This window comes from Xiphophorus couchianus, chromosome 13 (assembly GCF_001444195.1).
Source record: "Xiphophorus couchianus chromosome 13, X_couchianus-1.0, whole genome shotgun sequence".
Taxonomy (NCBI): Eukaryota; Metazoa; Chordata; class Actinopteri; order Cyprinodontiformes; family Poeciliidae; genus Xiphophorus; species Xiphophorus couchianus.
In genome coordinates this window covers 5,750,013-5,770,635 of record NC_040240.1, presented here as the reverse complement: position 1 = coordinate 5,770,635, position 20,623 = coordinate 5,750,013, and the positions used below count along the sequence as shown (strand labels likewise).

The 20,623-nt window shown below is 43.3% G+C and overlaps 1 protein-coding gene across 1 annotated transcript; it reads left to right on the top strand.

Moving 5' to 3' along the window:
• Positions 1 to 12,828: 12,828 nt before the first annotated feature.
• On the top strand, positions 12,829 to 19,548 carry myclb (MYCL proto-oncogene, bHLH transcription factor b). The gene is made up of 3 exons (XM_028035145.1): positions 12,829 to 13,929; positions 14,668 to 15,361; positions 17,335 to 19,548. Exons 2-3 carry the CDS (start codon positions 14,737 to 14,739, stop codon positions 18,141 to 18,143), a joined length of 1,434 nt encoding a protein of 477 aa, XP_027890946.1. The 5' UTR covers positions 12,829 to 13,929; positions 14,668 to 14,736; the 3' UTR covers positions 18,144 to 19,548.
• Positions 19,549 to 20,623: the final 1,075 nt, after the last annotated feature.

Sequence of the window (20,623 nt, the reverse complement as noted above, 5' to 3'; positions counted from 1 at the left end):
GTCCTGCATGCAAATTTGCATGTGCAAAGTCTCCCAGATTTCTTTTGCTTACACTTTTTGCATGATATTTTTGAGGTGGATCAACACAATTAATTTGGTTAGTTTATTTCTAAACTGTCATTTTATACCCCTTTAGCTTTATTTCAAAGAGAAACATTACTCATTTCTTTTAGAAAAACCTTTGCATACTTTTTGAAACAGATTGTATGTTTTGCAAACTCTATGTACATTTGGCAAAATGACCTGGATAATGCAGCACAACATCATGGATCAGCTGCAAAAGGTCACATCTCTCCAAAAACACTTCATGTATGCTTCAAAACTAAACTGAAGAGCACTACCTACAGGAGATCTGATCTCCTGCAGGTATCATAGATACCCACCCCCAACATGGACTATTCACACTCCTACCTTCTGGCCTGACGGTCAACGGCCACATTTACAATTGAAGAAGGGATGCTAATTTGAGCCATCAGAGTCGTCAGTTTGGACTCAGGGTCTTTTGACCCTGTTTCGGTACGTCAGGGGAGAGGTCGAAAACCCTGGTACTCCCAGTCTTGTCTTTTGCTGTTAAATCAACTTGATGAACATTAATGTCTTAAGTTAAAACCAAAGTTTTTAAGACAGCAGCTCAATCTTCAACTCCCAGTTAAGCCACCTGAAATGTTTTATAGTTTGTGTGTGTGTTTGCGTGTGTGTGTGTTTCAGGCATCAGCGCTTCCTATAACCACATTTGCCAAACAGAAATTAGGCAGAGAGACTCGAATTTCTTCTTACAGGAGGTCACTTTCTGACATATGCTCCAGCTACATAGTGGAAGAAGATCCAGACACATTCCCACACAAACATGCATTTACTCAGCAAGTCTTAGGAGGGCCCGGAAGAGGCTTTGTTGATGCCAGCCATTGTCTACCTTCTCGGCAGTGTCGACTGAGTTGGAAAGGGGCCGCAAAGCGAGGACCCAAAACGGCCTGAATGAACACACACACACAAAAGCAGACTGTCTGTGTGGCCGGCGAACACTCTGTGTGTCATTTGGAAGACCGTCTTACGTCAAGAGCTCGCGAGTCAGAAGAAACCCACAATTCTTCTGGGGCCATCGCTGACACTTTTTTTCCTCTTTTTTATCACGAGTGAAGAAGCTACATTTTAAGCTTTATTATTTATTTATTATTGCTCCACGAGCTCAAAATGATCTTGGCTGGAGTGTCTTCACTGCCTGTTGGTGGATGAAAGTGTTTTTGGGGAGTTTCCCCCCCCCTCACCCAAAGATAACATGCCATCACAAAGGTAGGAAATTGGATTCTCATCCGATTCCGCCGTCCAGCCGGCAGATTGAATTTTGATTTCTGGCGGTCTTCTCCTGCAGAGTTATAACAAAACTCTATCTCCACTTCAGAAAGGATTTTTTCGTCTTGCACTTTATTGTGACGGTTTCCACAGCTCAAGAGCGCAGAACCGATTCTTAGTTCTCCACTTCTGTGATGGCATAAATTCTCCCACCTGAGCCGTGGATCTCTGCAGCTCCTCAAAATCTTTACCATTAGCTGCTATGACTGAACAGACACAAACTGACGTTATCATTGTCAGGATTTCTCCAAGAAAGCTTGCTGAGCCCCGTGGTAGGGGGCGCTGTGGCAGTCATCCAGCAACTTGTGATGTTTTTGAGTTAAAAAAACGTTTGAAGTCGACAGGAAATTTTTTAAAATAAGGCTTCATAATTATGTGTAATTGGAAGACACATATAAAGTCTTGCAAAAGCCAAAAAATAAAAGCAACATACAATTAAAATAAATATAATATTTTTGCACTTAAGTTGTGACATCCTACTGTCCAACATTTTTTAATTGTTTAATCCTTGACTTGTCACTTTATTCGCTTAAGTTGTTAAGTTGTGATGAATTAAAAATAAAAAGACTCTTTAACTTGTGACACTGTTACTAGTACGGAATAAAGTTAGCCTGTGTGGGGGAGCAAATAAAGCCTGGTGGCCCGCCACTGGTTATAACACAACGGGAGAAATCTGGATTTATGTTGGGGTCGTTTCCGTTTCCAGTCAACCAGACAGTCCAGTTGCAGAGAACCTTTGACGTGTTATTGTGGACGTTCAGCGTTTCCTGTTGAGATTGAGGTCGGCTAAACGTCCTAATCTGAACATTTCATGTCGCCTCCGACATCCTGGACATTTGAAGAAGTCCCTTTGACTCCAACCCTCCAATATGGTCGCCGCATGTATAAAGTGCTACAGCTTGTGTCTCATAAAAACAGTCACATACGTAAAAGAGTACTCTCAAATGTACTCTTCTAGAGTAAATGTATCTGTTTGAAGGCACAGAAAGGCAAATAATTATTTGCATTGCAAAACAAACTGTCCGCTATTACTGGGTTGTTTTTCTGTAGTTAGCTAGCCTGGTCATTGTGTGTGTCAATACTAAGCCAATCCTAACTGGTTTCTAACTGGTTTCACTTGGCCTACATAGATCCTGTTAAAATGTACGGTATGTCATGCTTTGTGTGCGAATGTGTTGGGCGGTTTGGGTGTACTTCCCCTAGAGCGGCATTGATATTAGTATCAATATCGGTAATATTTGTCCTGTATTTACTTGGTATTGGATCTATACCAGAATATGCAGAGTCTCACACCTCTATTATCAGAAGGTCCTCTGCAATCTCTTATTTAGTCACTTCACAATTACACATTTTTTTATTCAAACGTTTGTCTTTACCTGACAAGTCCTACTAAGCAGTTAGTCATTCGTTTCTCATACCCTCTGTCCAGACAGTATTAGATATAATCAAGAAAGCAGGTAGCACCTCAAACCAAAAGATTTATGTGGAAATGTTTAATAACTGACCCAGTGACAGAGATGATGATGGAAAAAAAGGACAACTCCCATCTTTCAAGTCACTTCTTCTAACAACACAACGCAGACCAGATATCTCTGTCAAAAAGCTTTTAGTGCTGACTGGCCAGAGTCACATCCCTGGCTTTGATCGCCGCGGGGCCCTCTGTATGTGTGGGAGTGGGGACGTGTATACGGGGGGCCTCTCTTCATCTCCGGGCTCTGATCCATGGGTTACATGTCCCTGCAGCGCGGGGGGTCCTTCAGGCTGCAGAGTTTAGGATTCCCCTCATTAAGCTGAGGATGATGTTAAACAAACACAACCTGGCTACTTTGTTACTAATGTAAATGTCACCGTCACTCTTGTAGCTTGAAATATTTCCAGATTTATTTATGTAACTTTGCCTTGACATGCTGGAAATGTAGCATCGTATCTCACCTACAGTTGCTGTTTCTACCACAAAAGTCACATTTCTTGAAGCGAGACAGAAATAAAATTACATTTAAAGGGGCATATCATGTAAAAAGCAACTTTTTTTGAGTTTTACATTATGCTGTGATGTTATTCCCTCATCAAAACCACACCTGGAGTGTTGCCTTGATTCTTTCATGCATGTTTGAGAAATTCTTTAATCTCCCGTGGCAACCAGTCAGCTGTGCAAAACATCTGGGTGGACCTAGCTCCGCCTTCGAGGATGGAGCTCCTCCTCAGAGCTGCAGTTTCCAAGCTTCGGCCTCACAGCCCTCCCTCACTCAGCTCCTTCCGACTAGTCAGCAGCATTTAGCAAACACCTGGCGGAGCTCATTAGACGAGCTGCTTCTCAGAGCAACGCTGGTAAAAACGTTGTTAAAGGGTTAACAGAGGGTTAATCATGTTGCTGTGACTTCCTGAAGGCGGAATTTCAGAAACAGCAGTTTTTAAAGAGACACCGACCCAATTTCAAAGCATTAAATTGAGAAGTTAAATTTCCTTCATGTTATATTTGATATATAGCGTTATATTATATTTCATAGTGTTAGTTGTTGACATAGTTATGCTATAAAATGGCAAAAAAAAAATCAGGAGTTTGCCTCATTTAAAGCTGCAAACTCCAATGTTTTTATTGGGGTTTTATGTGACGGACCAACACAAAGTAGCGCTAAATTGTAAACTGTTTGCAGAATACTGCATGTTTTATTATGTTTTTTTTTTGTGAAACAATTAACTAAAAATGTCTTCACAACTTTACCCCTGATCTGTCCGCTCTGCTCCCTAAACTTCATGTTGCTGTTTGTTCTCTGATCCAAACCCTGCCTCCATTTGCTGGGCTTGTTTTATTGCCGCATGGCAAATGTGTAAGTCCGGCTCTTGTTTGGTTTACCCCCCCTTCGGGGAGGCATCCTGCTTTTTAAAGAGACTAATTGCTCCATCCTGTAACACCACCTGGTACACTGAATTCAAAATAACATTTGGTACTTTATGCAACAGCTATGCAGATTTTCAGCTGGGGAAATAAAGAAAAATGAAAAAGGAGGCGCTACAGTTCGAGCTTGAACCAAAAACCGAGAGTGGCATAAGTCAAAGGCGACAGAAAAAGAAAAAAAAAAAAAAATCGACTCGGGTCATAACTCTCAGAGGGGGTTTGCTTCACAAGTCAACAGTTTGCTCATTTTATAGATCAGCTGTCCGCACACAGGAAGAGGGATGCTGAGGGGATTGGGTTTTCTGCAGACTAAAGACATGCAACTCAATGGACCTGCTGACAGGTGCGCTATCTGACTATTGTAACCTTTCAAACCTCCCATCCTGACGCCCAGTTTTAGATTATACAGCTTTCCCAAATACTTTAAAATTTCCTTTGGACATTTGTTTTTTAATATCTAATAAGCTATTTGATTATTGAATTTCATTTCTAGAGACGCTCTGTTTTGACAGCAGCTCTCCATGGAAACGCCATTGTGTTGCCGTCTGCACGAATGCCAGTTGCAGAGATTGTTCTATCGGCTTCCCAAGGTTGTGTTTTGTGTGCTCAAAAGTCAAGAGAGAAGACTTCAGTCCTGTCAGACGTCTGACGGCAGATTCAGGCAGAAGGCACCGTACGCTCTGTGCTGTCCCTGACGGATCCGTACGACGCTTTTCGCCGCAGTCTATACCTGATTGTATGCCTCGCAGTCGTCCCCGCACAGAAGGCTCAGGGCGGCAGAGGTTCGAGGAGCTGAATTTAATTTTAATGTCATTTTCTAAAGTCAAGGCCGACGGTCCGTTCAGATCGTCAGCAGTTCTGATGCGGTTCCTCCCATTAGTTGTCTCAGAACTGAAAAATTCATGCAATGCACAAAGAGGCTTGCAAGGACACAGAAATGTACAATTCTGGATTAGCATTTGCTGCTTTTTCTAACATAACCAGCAGTCCTGTTCGCTAGGAACGATGGAAGCCAAGTAAAACTGTTTCCAGATAGTTCAGATATGATGTTAGTAAAAACAATATCCCATATCAAATCCATAGGAGACTGACTGTGAAGCAGTACAACACAGATTAATTTAAAGATTTTGGCCATCTGACAGCTACAGCTGCTAGATGTCCAGCACCTTGGCATAGTTATGGTTATACAGACGTACACTCTATTCAAGATTTAGTGTGTTATGTCTGAGGACATTTTCAGTCCCAATTAATGTCTGGTTTGCACGATGGTAAAGTTGTGTTAACCTACTTTTAGTGTAAACAGAGGACTAGATGGTGTCGCCTGTTAAGGAAATAAAGTGAGAAGGGTGCAGGAGTTCAGGTCCGACACAATGCCTACGAGTTCGGGGCTTGATTTTTTTCCGTCGCGATCTAAATTCGTCGCTTGGCAACGTGTTCGCTTTGGCATCATGTTTCTCCGAAATCTTTCGGCATATTTGTTCTTTGCAGGTCGTCCCGTCACAAATTGGCAAGACGGTTGCCGATGACTACGGTTTTGTGTTGGATGGAAAACGGTGGTTGAGATGTTGTTGATTATCTGCTACTTGAATGGAAAGTTTTTTTGTTTTTTTTATTTTGTCTAGTTCAAACAGCAAATTTAGAATCTGTTGTTTGATTTTATAGATTGTTGAGGCTGGATATGAATACTATGCACAAAATCCAAGAGCTGAGAGAGGTTGTGTGTTCTTCTTCTGCAATGGGCTGTATAGTAGATTTACTCAAACCGTGTGTATGAATTATTGTGTTCCGTCGGTCATACAGAATTATTCATATATAAAGATCTTGCCTTACTCTGCTTGTATTAAATCAGAATGTTACCCAAAAAATTATTTGTCCAAAACACGAGATTTAGTTAACCGAGTATCTAAAGATGCTGTTTGTTTTTCTCTGCATATGCATAAATTTGAGGTCGTCTTCCGTTGAGCGACGCCGGACGGAGTGTGAGCGTTTGCATCTGCTGGTGGTGTGTGTGCGTGTGGGGGTGTGTGTGCGTGTGTGTGTCTGCACCACACTGGGAAATGCTTCATAAATGCTCAGAGATGCCTCCAAATATCAGTTATGTAATTGCATCATTTCCCCTCGTCTGTTCCTGCGAAGTCTCTTCACCTCCCTAAATATCCTTTTCTCTCTCTCTCTCTCTCTTTCTCTCTCTCTCTCTCCCTCTCCACCCCTTCTGTTCCTCCCTCTGGACCAATCGTTCCCCTGATGGAAAACATTTCTCAGCCAGCCCTTTCCTGGAAGCGTCCGTAGTCTCCAAACCAGGCCTCCGATTCGTTCTCCTTGCCTCCCATCCTTCATCTTGTTCTCCTGAACAACAGCTCGCTCTTCTCTGTGCCGCCGTCTCCCCAGGACGCTGCATGTTCCTCCATTGATTTCTCTGCGTTTCTGGTCACAAGCGGAGATGCTCAGACATTGCAGTGGCCACGTGTTAAGTAGACGTTAGAAGTCCTTTCAGTGCATCCTGTCTCCCTGTAAGAGCAGATGGATTTCCGGCCGCCTCCGAGCTCTTGCCTCTTAAGTGCTGATCAGTAGCTCAGCTGCTGTCGTTCGACTCCAATCAGTTTCCAAATTGATTTCACGCAGCTACTGTTTCTTTTTTGTTTTGTTTGTTTTTTTACCCCTCACAGATGTAGCTATGTAGGGAGAAACATGAGGCACACAGAAAGTCACAAGTAAACAACGCCCGCTGGAGCAAGAGGAAGATGGATTTGAAACTATGTTTCGTGCTTTCATTTCCCCAATCAAATTTTATTTTTTTAGTTTTTTTAAATCTGTAATTATAGGATTTTCTCCAAAGTGTGTGAAAGCGAAAATGTAACAAATGTTGCAATTTTGGTCCCCAATCGAATCGAGTCTATTGGACAATCAGGTAATAATCAGATTTACTCAGAATTTAGTCAACCAAATTATAAACCCAAAAGCAAAAGCAAGGCAAATTCGACTTCTTAATACCTTGGTGGCATGTGTTTATTTTTTTTATTTTTTAGGATAGAGTTTTCATTACACACTTTCACCAATTAACTTGTGCAATTTAAGACAACTTTATTTGGATTTTTTTTTTTTTTTTTTATTGTGGCAAAGTGTCAGAAACCAAAAATCTGAAACAGTTAAAACCAGATATTTACATACATTATAAAGAAAAACACAACTTTTTGTCATGATCTGACTTTAAATCAGACAGATTGTTTCTTAGGGCAGCTAAAATAGCTTAAATTACCCAAAGTCACCTCATTCAAATCTTAAACGTGAACAGTTATTGTTTTTTAAAGACATAACCTCAACTATGTACCTCTTGTAACTGATTTCTTTCATCCATTTGACAATGTGAAGGCTGAGATTTTCACTAGCAAATATGACCCAAAATTGGTGACAACTGTATTACTCTGTAGTTATTTTTATACCCACTTGTGAGAAGAAAAAGGAAAATCTCCATCTGTGGACACAAATCAATAGACTGACCTACTGTGCTGCTCTACACTTTATTATTGTTATCTTTTGAAGTGCCCCAGATTTCCCATTCCTCCTCGTACGTATACGGATGTCAAAATAGGTTATCTAAGGTCTCCGTTTTTTTGGAGGAAACGAGAGCCAGAAAACGATTCTTGAAGGTGAAACGTGTGTGTGTGTGTGTGTGTGTGTGTGTGTGTGTGTGTGTGTGTGTGTGTGTGTGTGCGCATGTGTTTTTGCGGCTCTTGATGGAATGAGCATCTGGACTGAAAGGCGATCCTCTCGCATGCCGTGTGCGTGTCAGCGGGAGGTCAGCGCCATCCAGTAGGCAGCAGCTGCCGCTTTTCCTCTCCGCTCCGACGTACTGCACCCAGAACGGCCTGCGTCCAGCACAGAAACAGAAACGGGCTGGATAGCCATTGATCAGTCTGGAAGGTTAAAGCGGAGCGCAGGGTGGGCCGTGGGATTTACGGGAATGGTGGCCTGCGAAGGAGGATGGGGGCGTCTTGAAGTTGCTGGTTTCTCCCTTTGTGTCCTTTACTGTTACTCCTCTTCATCTGCTTCGTCTTTTCACAGGCAAATGTAGACGTGCCACAACAATATGTCAATTTAGCTGTAAATGAGCTCAACAAATACAGAGAATACAAGAATATGTAGAGTATATACATATATATTTTCTCTCTTTTTTTGGACTTACCTTCTCAGACCCAGAACATTTTGTTCTTATGAATTTACATAATCTATCACAAACCTTTCGTCACATGGACCAAAATCATCATGATCAAAAATGAGGGTTTTTTCCCCCCTTGTCAACAATAAACTGAGCTTCTTCAGTTAAACAAATAAAGTAGCATCAGCTTTTGTTGGACAGGGATTGTATGTTGCTGCTGTTGTTGGAAAAAGGTTTGTGCCTCGTTAAAAGAAAGGCATCAAGTTTTTCCAATTCATTTATGTCTCGACTGGATTTGGTCCGTTCTGAGCGATAAAAAGAGGATTTTACGTCGGTTTTGAATTAAAAATGCTTCCTGTATTTAGCCCAGTTTAATTGAACAATTCCAATAACTCTATACTAATTTAATCACTACAACTGTAGTAAATTATAGTTGATCAGGGTGCTACAGAATTTGCTTTTTACATAGATGTAGACCTATATGAAAACAAAAGGCCTGCGTATTTCATGACAAACACTTTGTGTCGTCGGCATTATCTTCTGTTGGGAAAAGACTTTTAATCTGTGATCATTTTTTGCCCCAATTAAAAAAAATAAAGTCTTCATTTGAATCAACCTTGTGTGCATCTCTGAATGTCAAGGGCCGCAAAAAATCTGTCAGAGCCACAAAATGGCCTTCAATCAGTGATGGCATAGTTACTTTGAAAAAGTAACTTTAATCCGATTTTTGACTACTCCTTGAAAAAGTAACTTAGATTAACAATTACTTGATTTGGAAAGTAACTAAGTTACATTTAAAGTAACTTTTTAGTTACTTTCAGCAGCTGCTAACAACAACGCTGTGAAAATTACATTGATCTTTGCCAAAACCTAATTGTAAGTTATTTTATAACAACAGTGTGTCTCCACTTATAAGGTTGAACTGAAGGGGAGATTGTTTAATGGTTACAACAGTACAAAACAACTTTAGTAATGCCTGTTTTTGTATGTTCCACTATTCTCCACTAAACTCTAAGAAGAATTTTAGAGTCCACCCCCTGTGCCCCAGCCTCCAGGTTCTGCGTTACGGCCCTGCGTTTGTTGTCACAGCGCCGCTCCTGCGGCTCCACAACTCAGATGGCTCCTGCACAGATTTGTGACATTTATCTTAATATTAATAATTAATGGCGTTTAGTTGCACAACTTTACAGGCTCGTTCAGTCATGGCTGTTTTCACTTTTATTGTGCTGTTCATCTTAGTCTCCATGTTTGCAGTTTGTTGTAGCGCAACGCGAAGCTCGACGTAATTCAGAGGTTTAACTTGACATTAACAAAGACGCAGCGGGACGGATCATCCGGGAAATGATGGACTAAAACTAACTGGATGTCAGACAAATTCTGGGGTTTATGTCTGTTTATTTCCAAATAAGCAACTTCACGTTCAAAAACAAGCCCAAAAGCGCAACCCGCGGCTCATTAAATCTGCTAGCGACTTTAGAAAAAAACAAACCCAAAGCTGCTTATAATAATGGGGCTTGGCGACAGAAACTCAATAGTTCCTGTTTTTCCAGCAAAAAATGCGCATCTCCCTCCATTGTTTATGTTTCTGTCGCTGCTGATACTGTCGCATAGAAACGCCGATCGCTCCCCAAGACGCACGGAGGAAATGAAGTTACATTACAAAAGAAAACAGTAACGCACAGCAACGCAAAGTGGTTTCGATAAGTAACTGTAGTCTGACTACTGGATATGAAATAGCAACGCGTTACATTACTCGTTACTGAAACTGACATCACTGCCCGCGAACCCCTGATTTGTCGTGTTTTGTTCATCTTTATCCCGTTTATGTATCATTTTTAATTAATTTTGCACAAGTTTGATCTGATAACAATATGTAAAACACTTGAACCCAAGCCCAGCTGCTTTGTTTTAGCTTCAGGACGAAACTTCCTGTGTCCTTTAAAGGGAGCACAGTTCAGTCAAACGCACAAACCAACGTCCCAGAGGAGTGATCATCTTGAATGTGAGTTCATAAACTTAAGATTTACAAGGCAATTTGTTCTTTGAGAAGAAGAAGGAAGTCAGGAGAAATGGGAGACCTAACAGCACGGCACCCGATACAAAATCAGTCCTTGCTTTGACTCTGTTTACAGACGGACAAACTTTATTTATTTCTAGGGCTCCATCTGTCAGGCCACGAAAAGTAACTTCAGACGACGCACGTGATGGTTGGAAAGGAGGTCAAAATGTTGTCATGTGATATGTGGTTTACTTGGCTCAGACACTGAGAAAAAGCAAGTCACTGCTGCTGGCAGCTAACGGGTAAACACATCGAGGCGACAGCTGGAGGAGAGCGGTTATTGTTTTCAGTCAAAATGATCGGGATGTTTTTACACTGACAGAGGACACAAAAAGTAAAAACCTCAGTTTAAAAAAAGAAAAAAATCTCATCTGAGAAACTTTATGCTCACAAACAACACTCATAGCTGGCTTGAAAGTGTATATGTGTTTTTGAATTAAAGTTTTGTGCTCATTCATTAGCCTCACAAGGTCAATTCCAATTTTCTCCCTTATGCACATCCTAACCTCACATTTTCTGCGTGAGAAGTTTCATAAAATAAAATAAAAATCTAAAAACAACAAGCCCCTTCAGCGCTTGCGTACTTCCCTTTTTGTGCCGCTCAGAGCGTGGTAATAATCCTTCTTATTGCTTTTGAATATAAATGTGTAACTTAATTGATACCTCAGGAGTGATAATGTCTCAGCGGCTCTGAGGGTCGTATATATGCTGCATATATGAGTCTCAATAAACTTGAGCTGGCGTACCCAGCATGAACCCGGTTGTGATGCTAATAAGCCTCACTGAGCCAACAGGGAATGACTGTAAATTCCTCATCACAACGCCTCCGTGTTGGAGTTTGCTTTTATTTTTCATATATTATGTTCACATTTGTTCATCGCTTAAATGCTGTCTATGAGAAGGCAGCATTTAATTGCGTTATTGGATGTGTGTAAAAAGGAATGAACCCCTGCCCCCACGTCTCCCCCTTTGTGCCTTAAACCTAATCGCTTTCTTTATCTGAGGTCTTTGTGCGTCTGAAGCGAGCCGTCACTCACACTTACTCACTTTTTGATGATTAATTCAAAAGAAAGGGAGCCGATAAGGCGTTTCAAAGTGCAACAGAAAGCAGATGAAAAGCTGCGAGAGGAGAAACTCTGTGCCTCTTTTTCCACCGGTTTGTTTGTTCTGGGACTTTGTCACCTCTCTTTGGGGGGAGTGAGACGGGGGGGGGGGTCTCGTTCAAGATCCTTTTGTTTTTTTTTCTTCAGCTTTTGTCTTTCTGATGAGGGCCAAGCTCAAACTTGATAAGCAGAGAATCGACAGGTTTGGGGGGAAGGCCGGGTGCGAGTTTCGGGGCGGCGGACGAGGATTCAGGAGGGGAGGTGATGGGGGGAAAGGATGGCCTCCCGGTCCCAGTCATCGTCCTGGAGAAAGACACCAGGGAGTTGGTTTCATGTGGCAAAGAAAAACAGACATCAGCAGTTGTCGGTGTGTGTATGTGTGTGCAGCTGTGTAGAAGCCCTCTCTCTCTCTCTCTCTCCTTAAACACACACAGAGGAGGATGAGTGTTGCTTTCATATTGGCTCTCTCTCAAAAGGGGGGGGGGGGAGAGCTTTACATTATAAGCTTGATATTGATTGCAGGCACCAAGAGAGGGACGGCTGACACCAGATCCTGCAGCCATATGTCTGCATGGATGTGACCACAACAAACACCCTTTCTCTGCCCCGTTCCTGGTGGTCTCGCTGTAGGATTCACTGCCCCGTTTCAGGAAAATCATTTCTCGTTAAAAGAGCCATCGTCTTGAGAAACCTGGTTATAGTTTTGCTAAAATGTCTCATTTTTTTTCTGATTCCATAACACTTTTACCGTCTGTGCATAGTTTGTTCTGTTTTTTAAAATCTTTTTTTGGTAAGATTAAAATTTGGGGCGCACCGATTGATTGATCGGCCGACCGACCGGTGCCGATTCTCTTAATTCTGGGTGATCGGCCCGATACTTGCACATAAAAAAATTTTTTATCCACCTTCCCGACGGCGCCAACAATCAGCCACCGCCTCCTTTCGTTGTGTTTTGAGAGAGCGCTGACTGACGGACCAGGTCACGTCTAAACTTTTGAATTTGTTTTTGAGACCCCCAACCTCATCTGCAGCTGACACCTGTATTGTTACGCAAGTATTGTTCAACGTTTTTTAAAAGAAAACAAGACGGAGACATTGAACGTTTATTGTGACTTTGTAACACCCGATAAAAAAAAATTAATTGTCGGAATCGGCAGGAAAGGCTTTTTAAACCACAGCCTGATTTAAAAATGGTCAAATCCTACCCCCCAAAAATGACACAAATACAACCTGATCAGATGCAAAAAAATAAAAAAAAGATAATATGATGAATTCTTTTAATTAGATATCCAGACCAACTGGGACATTTGTGAAGAAGAGATCGCCTACTGAATCTAGAGAAGTTTGCGATAACTTTGAATGGGTCTTTTTCGTCACTGAGGATCCATTTTGGCAGAATTGTTTGAATTCAGCCATATTGAAATCTGATTGAGCATGTTTGTCCTGAGGTCACCACAGTATTTCAATTGGTTTTAAGTCCAGATTTAATCAGGCCACTTCACTCGGTAAATAATCCAAAGGTGTCATTATTTTTCAAAGGACTCTTCGTGACAACAGTCACGAACATTCATGAAAACTAATTCATGTTCATGACAGATGTTATGTCTATGTTACGTCTATGACAGTTTCACGTCAGACTTATGCACACAAAATGAAGAGTTGCCCATTTTCATTTAAAAATGAAATAAATACTGGAAAACTGCTTTTGTCTTGACTTAAGCTTTCTTTTTGTGCCATATTTCTTGACCAAAAGAAAACGATGCCAGATTGAAGCCACTGAAATTGTCGATTCTATCCATTTTACCCGACATCCTTTGCATATAAACTTGCTAACAACCCTTTTCAGCGTCTATGTAGATGAATTCTATGTGTGTTTACAGTTTACTGAGGCAGCAGAGTGAAACTGTGACCTCAACAACAACAAAAAGATTGCAAAAGCGCTCGTGGTTTATGAAAGGGGCATCATGTAACCTTTTTTTGGGGGGGGGGGGGGTTGCCCCTTTAAACAGCAGGCGTGGCTCCGCTTACTACGGGCCCCGCCTCCCGCGCATAACAGCCAATTCTCCGCTCTGGACCATATTCGTGCAGCAGTCCTGCGAAGAAAGTGACCGCAGCCGGGCCACTTGAGCGGCGGGGAGCGCGAACCGAGCGGACCGTCCGACGCCTCGCCGAGGGGATTCCTACCCTCCAGGAGCAGACGGGGAAACAGCGGGACGCTACGCGCTTCGAAGCGGCAGAGCTGGAGTCCAACGGAGCGGAGCGAAGGAGGGGACGGATGGCTCTCGTCGCTGCGGGCTTTTGGACCCTTTAATTTTACGCACAGGACCTATGAAGACGCGGACAGGTCATCCTCTCGCAACCGCAGGTAAACAAACTCTTTTATTCAGTCGGTTCCGGTCCGCACGTGAGCTTCTTGCACAGCAGACACAGGCGCGCGCGCGGACGGTCTCTTCGGCGGTGATTTAAAGTTTGAGGCTCGCGCAGCTTCCTCCGCGCTGCCTAATTAAGTGATGGGTGCGCTTCTCAGTCGCAGCTGCGCATTCTTGGAGCTTGATAAGCCTTATCGCCGAGGAGGAGCCAGATACATACGGCCGCCTGCTCTCTCCAGGCTTCCTCCAGCAGGCGGCCGAGACTCCTACCTTTACTCCAGCCGCGTAATCTATTTCAATCTAACCTAATCAGTCTATTTTGTGCTGAACCGACTGACCCCCCCTCCCTGTTGCCGCGCTGTGACAGGGAGCTGGTGGCGCTCTTGTTATGTAACGGAGGCACTGTTGCGAAACTTGTAGTTGTAGGTCGGAACTTGATAACTTTCAATCACATTTTCACCCAAACGATGCCCCAGAAAGACGCTGAACAAAAGCAATCCTAAATTCAGTCTGTATATATATTATTAAAAACTCAAACTGATTTATTTTTAATAGGGAAATGAATATAAAACTGTTTATTTATTCTGCATACCCCGGGCGCAAGGGGGAAAAATAAAATATTTTTTAATGGGTTTCTTGGAGCTAAAATGTGTATATATATATATTTTAAAATATAATTTTTCTATAATTGAATAAATGAACACACCTCTAATTCAGCCTGTGTACCTCCACAGACAGAAGCACCACGGAGTGATTCACGCCCCCTCCAGCCCCCGTCACCTCACCCCGCCTGTCTGCCTCCAATGCCGGGCTTTAGCTCCGCCGCGCCTCGTTATGAAAACAGGGAAATGGACCACTACCAGCACTACTTTTACGACGACCACGACCCGGACGAGGACTTCTTCATGTCCACGGCGCCCAGCGAGGACATATGGAAGAAATTCGAGCTGGTTCCGACCCCGCCCATGTCCCCCATCCGGCTGCCGGCGGAAGGGTCGGGCAAGGTCGGGCTGCTCTGTCCCTCTCTCGGGGACAAGCTGGAGTGGGTTTCTCAGTTCCTGGGGCAGGAGGACGAGCATAATCAGCAGCCGCAGCAGCCGCAGCACGCGCAGGAGCTGCCCTGCAAGCTCGCGACCAGCGGCGACTCCTTCGGCAACCTGAACTCCATCATCATCCAGGACTGCATGTGGAGCTGCTTCTCTGCCGGACAGCAGCTGGAGAGGGTGGTAGGGGAGCGTCCTCGGCTCGGCGCCGGAGGCAACGTTTTGTCTCCGTGGAAAGCCCAGCAGGGTGCCCTCGGCGACACGTGGTTCGCGGGTGGCCTGGCTGCGGACTGCGTGGACCCGGCTGCCGTGCTCAATTTCCCGCTACCCGGAGGGTGCAAGAGACAGATTTGGTCCGGTTCGGAGTCGCACACAGACTCCTCAGGTCAGTAGCTCATTTCATATTTCCCCAGTCAACTCTGTGTGTTTTTAGAGATTTAGCTTAAGACGTGAGAGTTGTGTGTCAGCAGCAGTTGGTAGGGTTCCTCCTGACCGCATTGCACCTTGCTGTATGCAACACATGCTTGAAGCCAAGAGTGACACACCCATTGAAACATCTGCTGCTTGGCAGGAGTCCAGCAGACCAGCTGCTCCCTCTTCAGTCTGACTTATGGCAGTAATGTCTTCCCAACTTCTGTTTGGCTCCGTTTTTTCCTGACTTTTTACACGAAGTGCCTTTTAGTTTAACTTTATGCTAGTTAAAAAGGGGGGACGGGGGAAGAGAAAGCCATTTGTATCTCGGCATGAGCTTGTCTGACGTTCTGGATGTAAGATAACTTTGACAATACAAGAGTGTTTACATTTCAAACAAAACCTGTGACATGAACTCCTCAAATTATATAATGCATTTACCATTACTGCCACAGTGTCAGTCTTTATTTCCACACAGAGATTTAATTAAAAAAAAATTATTAATTTGTAGATGCACTGATGGGTCTTCTGACCGGTACCGATTTCTGTCCCCTTTTAACATCTGATTACAAAGATAATCAATTCTGAACTCTGTTTTATAGATTTTTGATAAAACTTGTACTTTTTAATGGAAAATTAAATACAAGATCAACTTTTTTTTCCATCCATCCAAACATGGGTCTTAGATTTTTTTATCAGATTTTCTTTTTAAATTTAACCCGAAAAGCATGTCAATGTGCAAGTTGTTGATTCATTTATTTATTTACTTTTTAAAATTCTTTTTAATTTTTTTTTACTTTTAGAATTTCATGTCACTATAGTGGCATGAAATTCCATCATGTAAGCAAGGCGGGAAGTGTAGAAGTAGTTCAGCCAGCGGCCCGGCAGTTGTAACAAAAGAATATTAGTCATTTTGAAATCAAGACTTTTAAAACCCTCTAGATGCTAAGGAGCGACCCTACTTCATTCAAACCTTGCTTCCTCCTCCTACTCTTCCGCCCCAGTTGGAGCCCATATGACTTGAGTTTGGTATGCAGGCTGCCATGTGATCTGTCGGGGTCTGGACTGCGCGTAATGGTGTGTGGAATGTCACAAAGGGAGCCTGTTGCTGCATTCCTGTGCTCCGACAGGCTGCAGCTACTATTGTCTGCGTGTGTGTGATCCGAGCCAGCCGGGGCCTTGAATAGAGCAGGATTAGCCTTTTAGGAGGTCGGCTCGCCCCGCGGAATTCCCCTGGAGGAAGCTGGAGGTGTGTCTGGCCACATTCTGCAGAATCTTATCTGCTTCGCGAAGGTGGATGGGCAAACGTAGGGAGGGGTCCATTACAGGGTTACTCTGAGGGGAAAAACCCCAGATCTTTACTGGGTTTTTTTTGTTTTTGTTTTGTTTTTTTGGATTGATTCTCATGAGAATAAGTTTGTGAGAATCGAGTTGATAAGAGTTTAATGTTTTCTTTCCACTTGAGGAAACATTGTGGGAAACCTTTTCTCAAGCCATGCCTAGTTGAACATTGGCCAGCTTGTTTTAACAAGCTTTAAACTCTCCCCCCCTCCCCATGTCTCTCCTTCCTGCCTCGTCCTCACTCTCAACACATGAATGAAGCGAGGGAATTCCTACTGAGGGGGCTGATTTAAAGGAGCGCTGGCTCAGAGTGTGTGTCTGCTCTCTGTAAGAGTGTGTGTCATGATGCATGTCATAGTTTCCAGGGGTTTTGATTCATTTTTACAGTAAAGGTTAACTGGATCATACCATCCAGAGAGAATGTGGTGGATTTTCTCCTTTCATTTGTCTGATCACATTTATGTATCCCTTCTGGGATGAGGTTGGCGGTGGTTTGGCAGTTCGATTCCCGCTGCATCTGCCAATTTCATTGTATTTTTGAACAAGACTTGCCTGCTTGATAAAGCGCTCTGCAAGTGCTTAACATTTACCATATTCACTTTTCAGATAACGAAGACGAAAACGATGAGGATGAAGAGGAGATTGACGTGGTGACGGTGGACCACAAGCAGCAGCAGCAGCAGCAGCAGCAGCAGCAGCAACAACAGCAGCAGCAGCGTAAACCCCGTCGACTGGTCAACACCCGCAAACCGGTGACCATAACAGTGCGAGCAGACCCCCACGACCCCGGCACCAAGCGTTTCCACATCTCCATCCATCAGCAGCAACACAACTACGCCGCGCCCTCCCCGGACACTCTCCCCGCGGCTCCCGAGCCCGCCCGGAAGAAGGTCCGACAGCAAGTCCACGCTCCTGCGACCCAGCCTCCCCAGAACTCTCTCCACAACCAGCCCCGGCCCGGCCATGCGCCTCTGAACCTGGACAGCAGAAAGTCTCACACCGGGGCGAGATCAGAGTCCCCCAACCTCAGCGCGTCCTCTCCTACCTCGTCCTCGTCACCTTCGTCTCCACCCAGCTCCTCCTCGTCATCCCACCAGAGCTTGCCGTCGAAGCCCCCTTCCCGCATGTCGAGCCCCTTGTCCTCGGACTGCGAGGACACGGACAAGCGCAAGGCGCACAACTTCCTGGAGCGCAAACGGCGCAATGACCTCCGCTCTCGCTTCCTCTTGCTACGGGACGAGATCCCGGGGTTGGCGGACTGCGCCAAGACCCCCAAGGTGGCCATCTTGACCCGAGCTGCGGAGTACCTGCAGCAACTTCACGCCGCCGAGAGACAGAAGACTCAGGAGAGGAAGCAGCTGAAGGCCCGGCAGCTACAGCTGCTGCAGCGGTTGGCGCAGCTCACACGCTCCTGAAGGCCGGAATCGACCGTCGCCTTCACATGAACACTTGAACTGAAGGCGACTTGCATAAAGTGGGGAAAACACTGTTCACTAATCATGCTGGATTAGAGGAGTTGGATTTGTTTTTTCTATTTTTTTTCTTTATTTTTTTATTTTTGAAAACTTTTTTTGTGGTTTGCACATCAGCTTCTGAGTGACAGAGCTATCTGGACGGCCGTTTTCCGGCTGGTTTCCTTTTTACTATCCTGAGATCTCAAGGGATTTCTGTTGGATCTTGCAAGGTGGAATTTGCAAAAACACTGCTCACTAATCATGTTGGATTAGAGGGGTTGGGATTTTTTTTTTCCTTTTTATTTTTTGCTGTTTTATTTTTTTTATTATTTTTTGTGTGGTTTGCACATCAGCTTCTGAGTGACAGAGCTATCTGGACGGCCGTTTTCCAGCTGGTTTCCGTTTTAGTATCCTGAGGTCTCGAGGGATTTCTGTTGGATCTTGCAAGGGGGAATTTACTCAATATTTCTTAAATGTGTACCCCCCAACAAGAACTATTAAAACGTGTCTTAAAATAAAGTTGGCATTGTCAATTGCTTTGGTCAAAGCCCCTGTTCTTTAGTACCTGGTCAAGAATGTCAAAATTCATGATTTTGCTAATAAATCTTAGTTTTTCAGGCTTCACTAATGACTGTTTCGTTGTTCTTGTGACAATGACAATAAAGATTTATCTATCTCTCTAACCTGCCCTTTTTTCCCCCTATTCTTCCCATTTTCCTTAACAGCAGTTGGTCAGTCTTTGTTTGAAACTGACTTGTAATGGAGAAGTTTGAGCGACTTTCCCTGCACCCAACCCTCCCTCCTCCATTTATTACCCTAGTACCATTTACTGCTGCATGCTACAACAAAATCCTTGCAGTTACAGCCTTTTTTTTGTTTGTAGCAATTTCAGAAAACAGGCTATGTCTGAAACGTTTTTCAATACAGGTCATCTAAATAATAATAATAAAATATTTACTGAGATTTATTGTTGTGCCATGAAGATCAGCCAAAAGGTGAATGTCAGCTTAGGTTAAAATATTGGCTTAAATATTTGTTTTTTAAAAAATATACCATCTTCTAATTGAAGTCAAGAGTTGCAGCTGTATTTATTTAATCTTGCTGTCTGATTTATCCTTTTTTTTTTTTTATCTATTTGATGGAATGCCTTTAGGAGCCTTTCTATGTATGTAAGCTATCCAGTTGGATGTTCTGTTTATAGATCCTTGACTGTACAGCGAAACCAAAACCTGAGCTAAGTTTACTCATCGCAGTTTCTGTAGGGCTTGTTGGCTTTTCAAAGACGACTCAAAAGCTTCTATTTTTGTTAATAAAACTCTAAAGGAGGGGAAAAACCCCGTTGAAATAAAACACCACTTTGTCACTATGTTTTGTTTTTTCTTTTCATTGCTGAGGTTAATAGTTGGATTATGTTTCTGTCTCTGAAGTTTCCTTGCACAAGTCAAACAAGATAATTATATTTTCTTACAAGTTTGTGTTTTGGCAAGAGCTGATTAATATTTTTGTATTTGACGCAAACGCAGCTGCCGATAGCGATTTGGTATTCTGAAACGAGTAGGATGGGGCATCTGTTGTATGGTTTCTGTTTTAGTATCCAGAGGTTTCAGGAAAAGCATTGAACCACAGTCAAAAATAATCAGGTCTTACGAAACTAAAAATCAGACCAAATAGATTGGGACCACACACCTTGAAGGTCTTCAGACCAAGTGACGACAGACGGTCAACATCATCGCACCAAACAAACTCACCAATTGACCTCATGCCCTTTTGGTCGTCTGACGAAATATACTTCGTCCAATCACCTGCAAACCAAACGTACTCTGACTGAACCCCGTTTGACGAACCTTCAAACAACTTCAAGACAAGATGGCTTCAGGTCCAACAAACTCTAAGGGACCTAGAACCAACCCTCCACCGTTAACAACTGTTACATTCATTTGGGTGATCTTGAGTTTGGAGGAATCAAAATCTATACTTCCTGACTTTTTCTAGAGAGAGACTGAAAAACACTATGAACTCCCATTTTCGCCATGTAGGCTCTTGCAAGGTAAGTCTGGAGAAAGCTGTGACTTTTTGGATCATGTTTTCAGTTCATCCCTCGGTTCTACATCGACAGAAAAAAGAAAAAAACTTCCCCCAGTGGAATCGTAACTCAGAATTGGGTGTAACATCTGGTAAGGCCTGAGAAGGATTGGGTCCTCAGAATGGCTCCAGCAGTAAGATGTTTTTCTTTCAGGCATTTAGTCGGACCTTTACTGGACAGCTTCCTGAGACCCAATCTGACGTCTGATATTTTCCCAAGACCAGAGGACACCACACTGCTGACTTTACACAGTGGAGATCTTCTTTACTGTCATTCAGGAGCTTGTTTGCTTTGGACTGGTCGCAGTCGTAGAAACTGTGGGCATTGCTTATTTGCAATAAAGGCTCTACTTTGATTG

Coding starts and splice junctions, on each gene's coding strand:
- myclb (XM_028035145.1), top strand. CDS start 14,737: ATGCCGGGCTTTAGCTCCGCCGCGCCTCGTTATGAAAACAGGGAAATG. Junction 15,362..17,334: donor GTCGCACACAGACTCCTCAG/GTCAGTAGCTCA, acceptor TTCACTTTTCAG/ATAACGAAGACGAAAACGAT.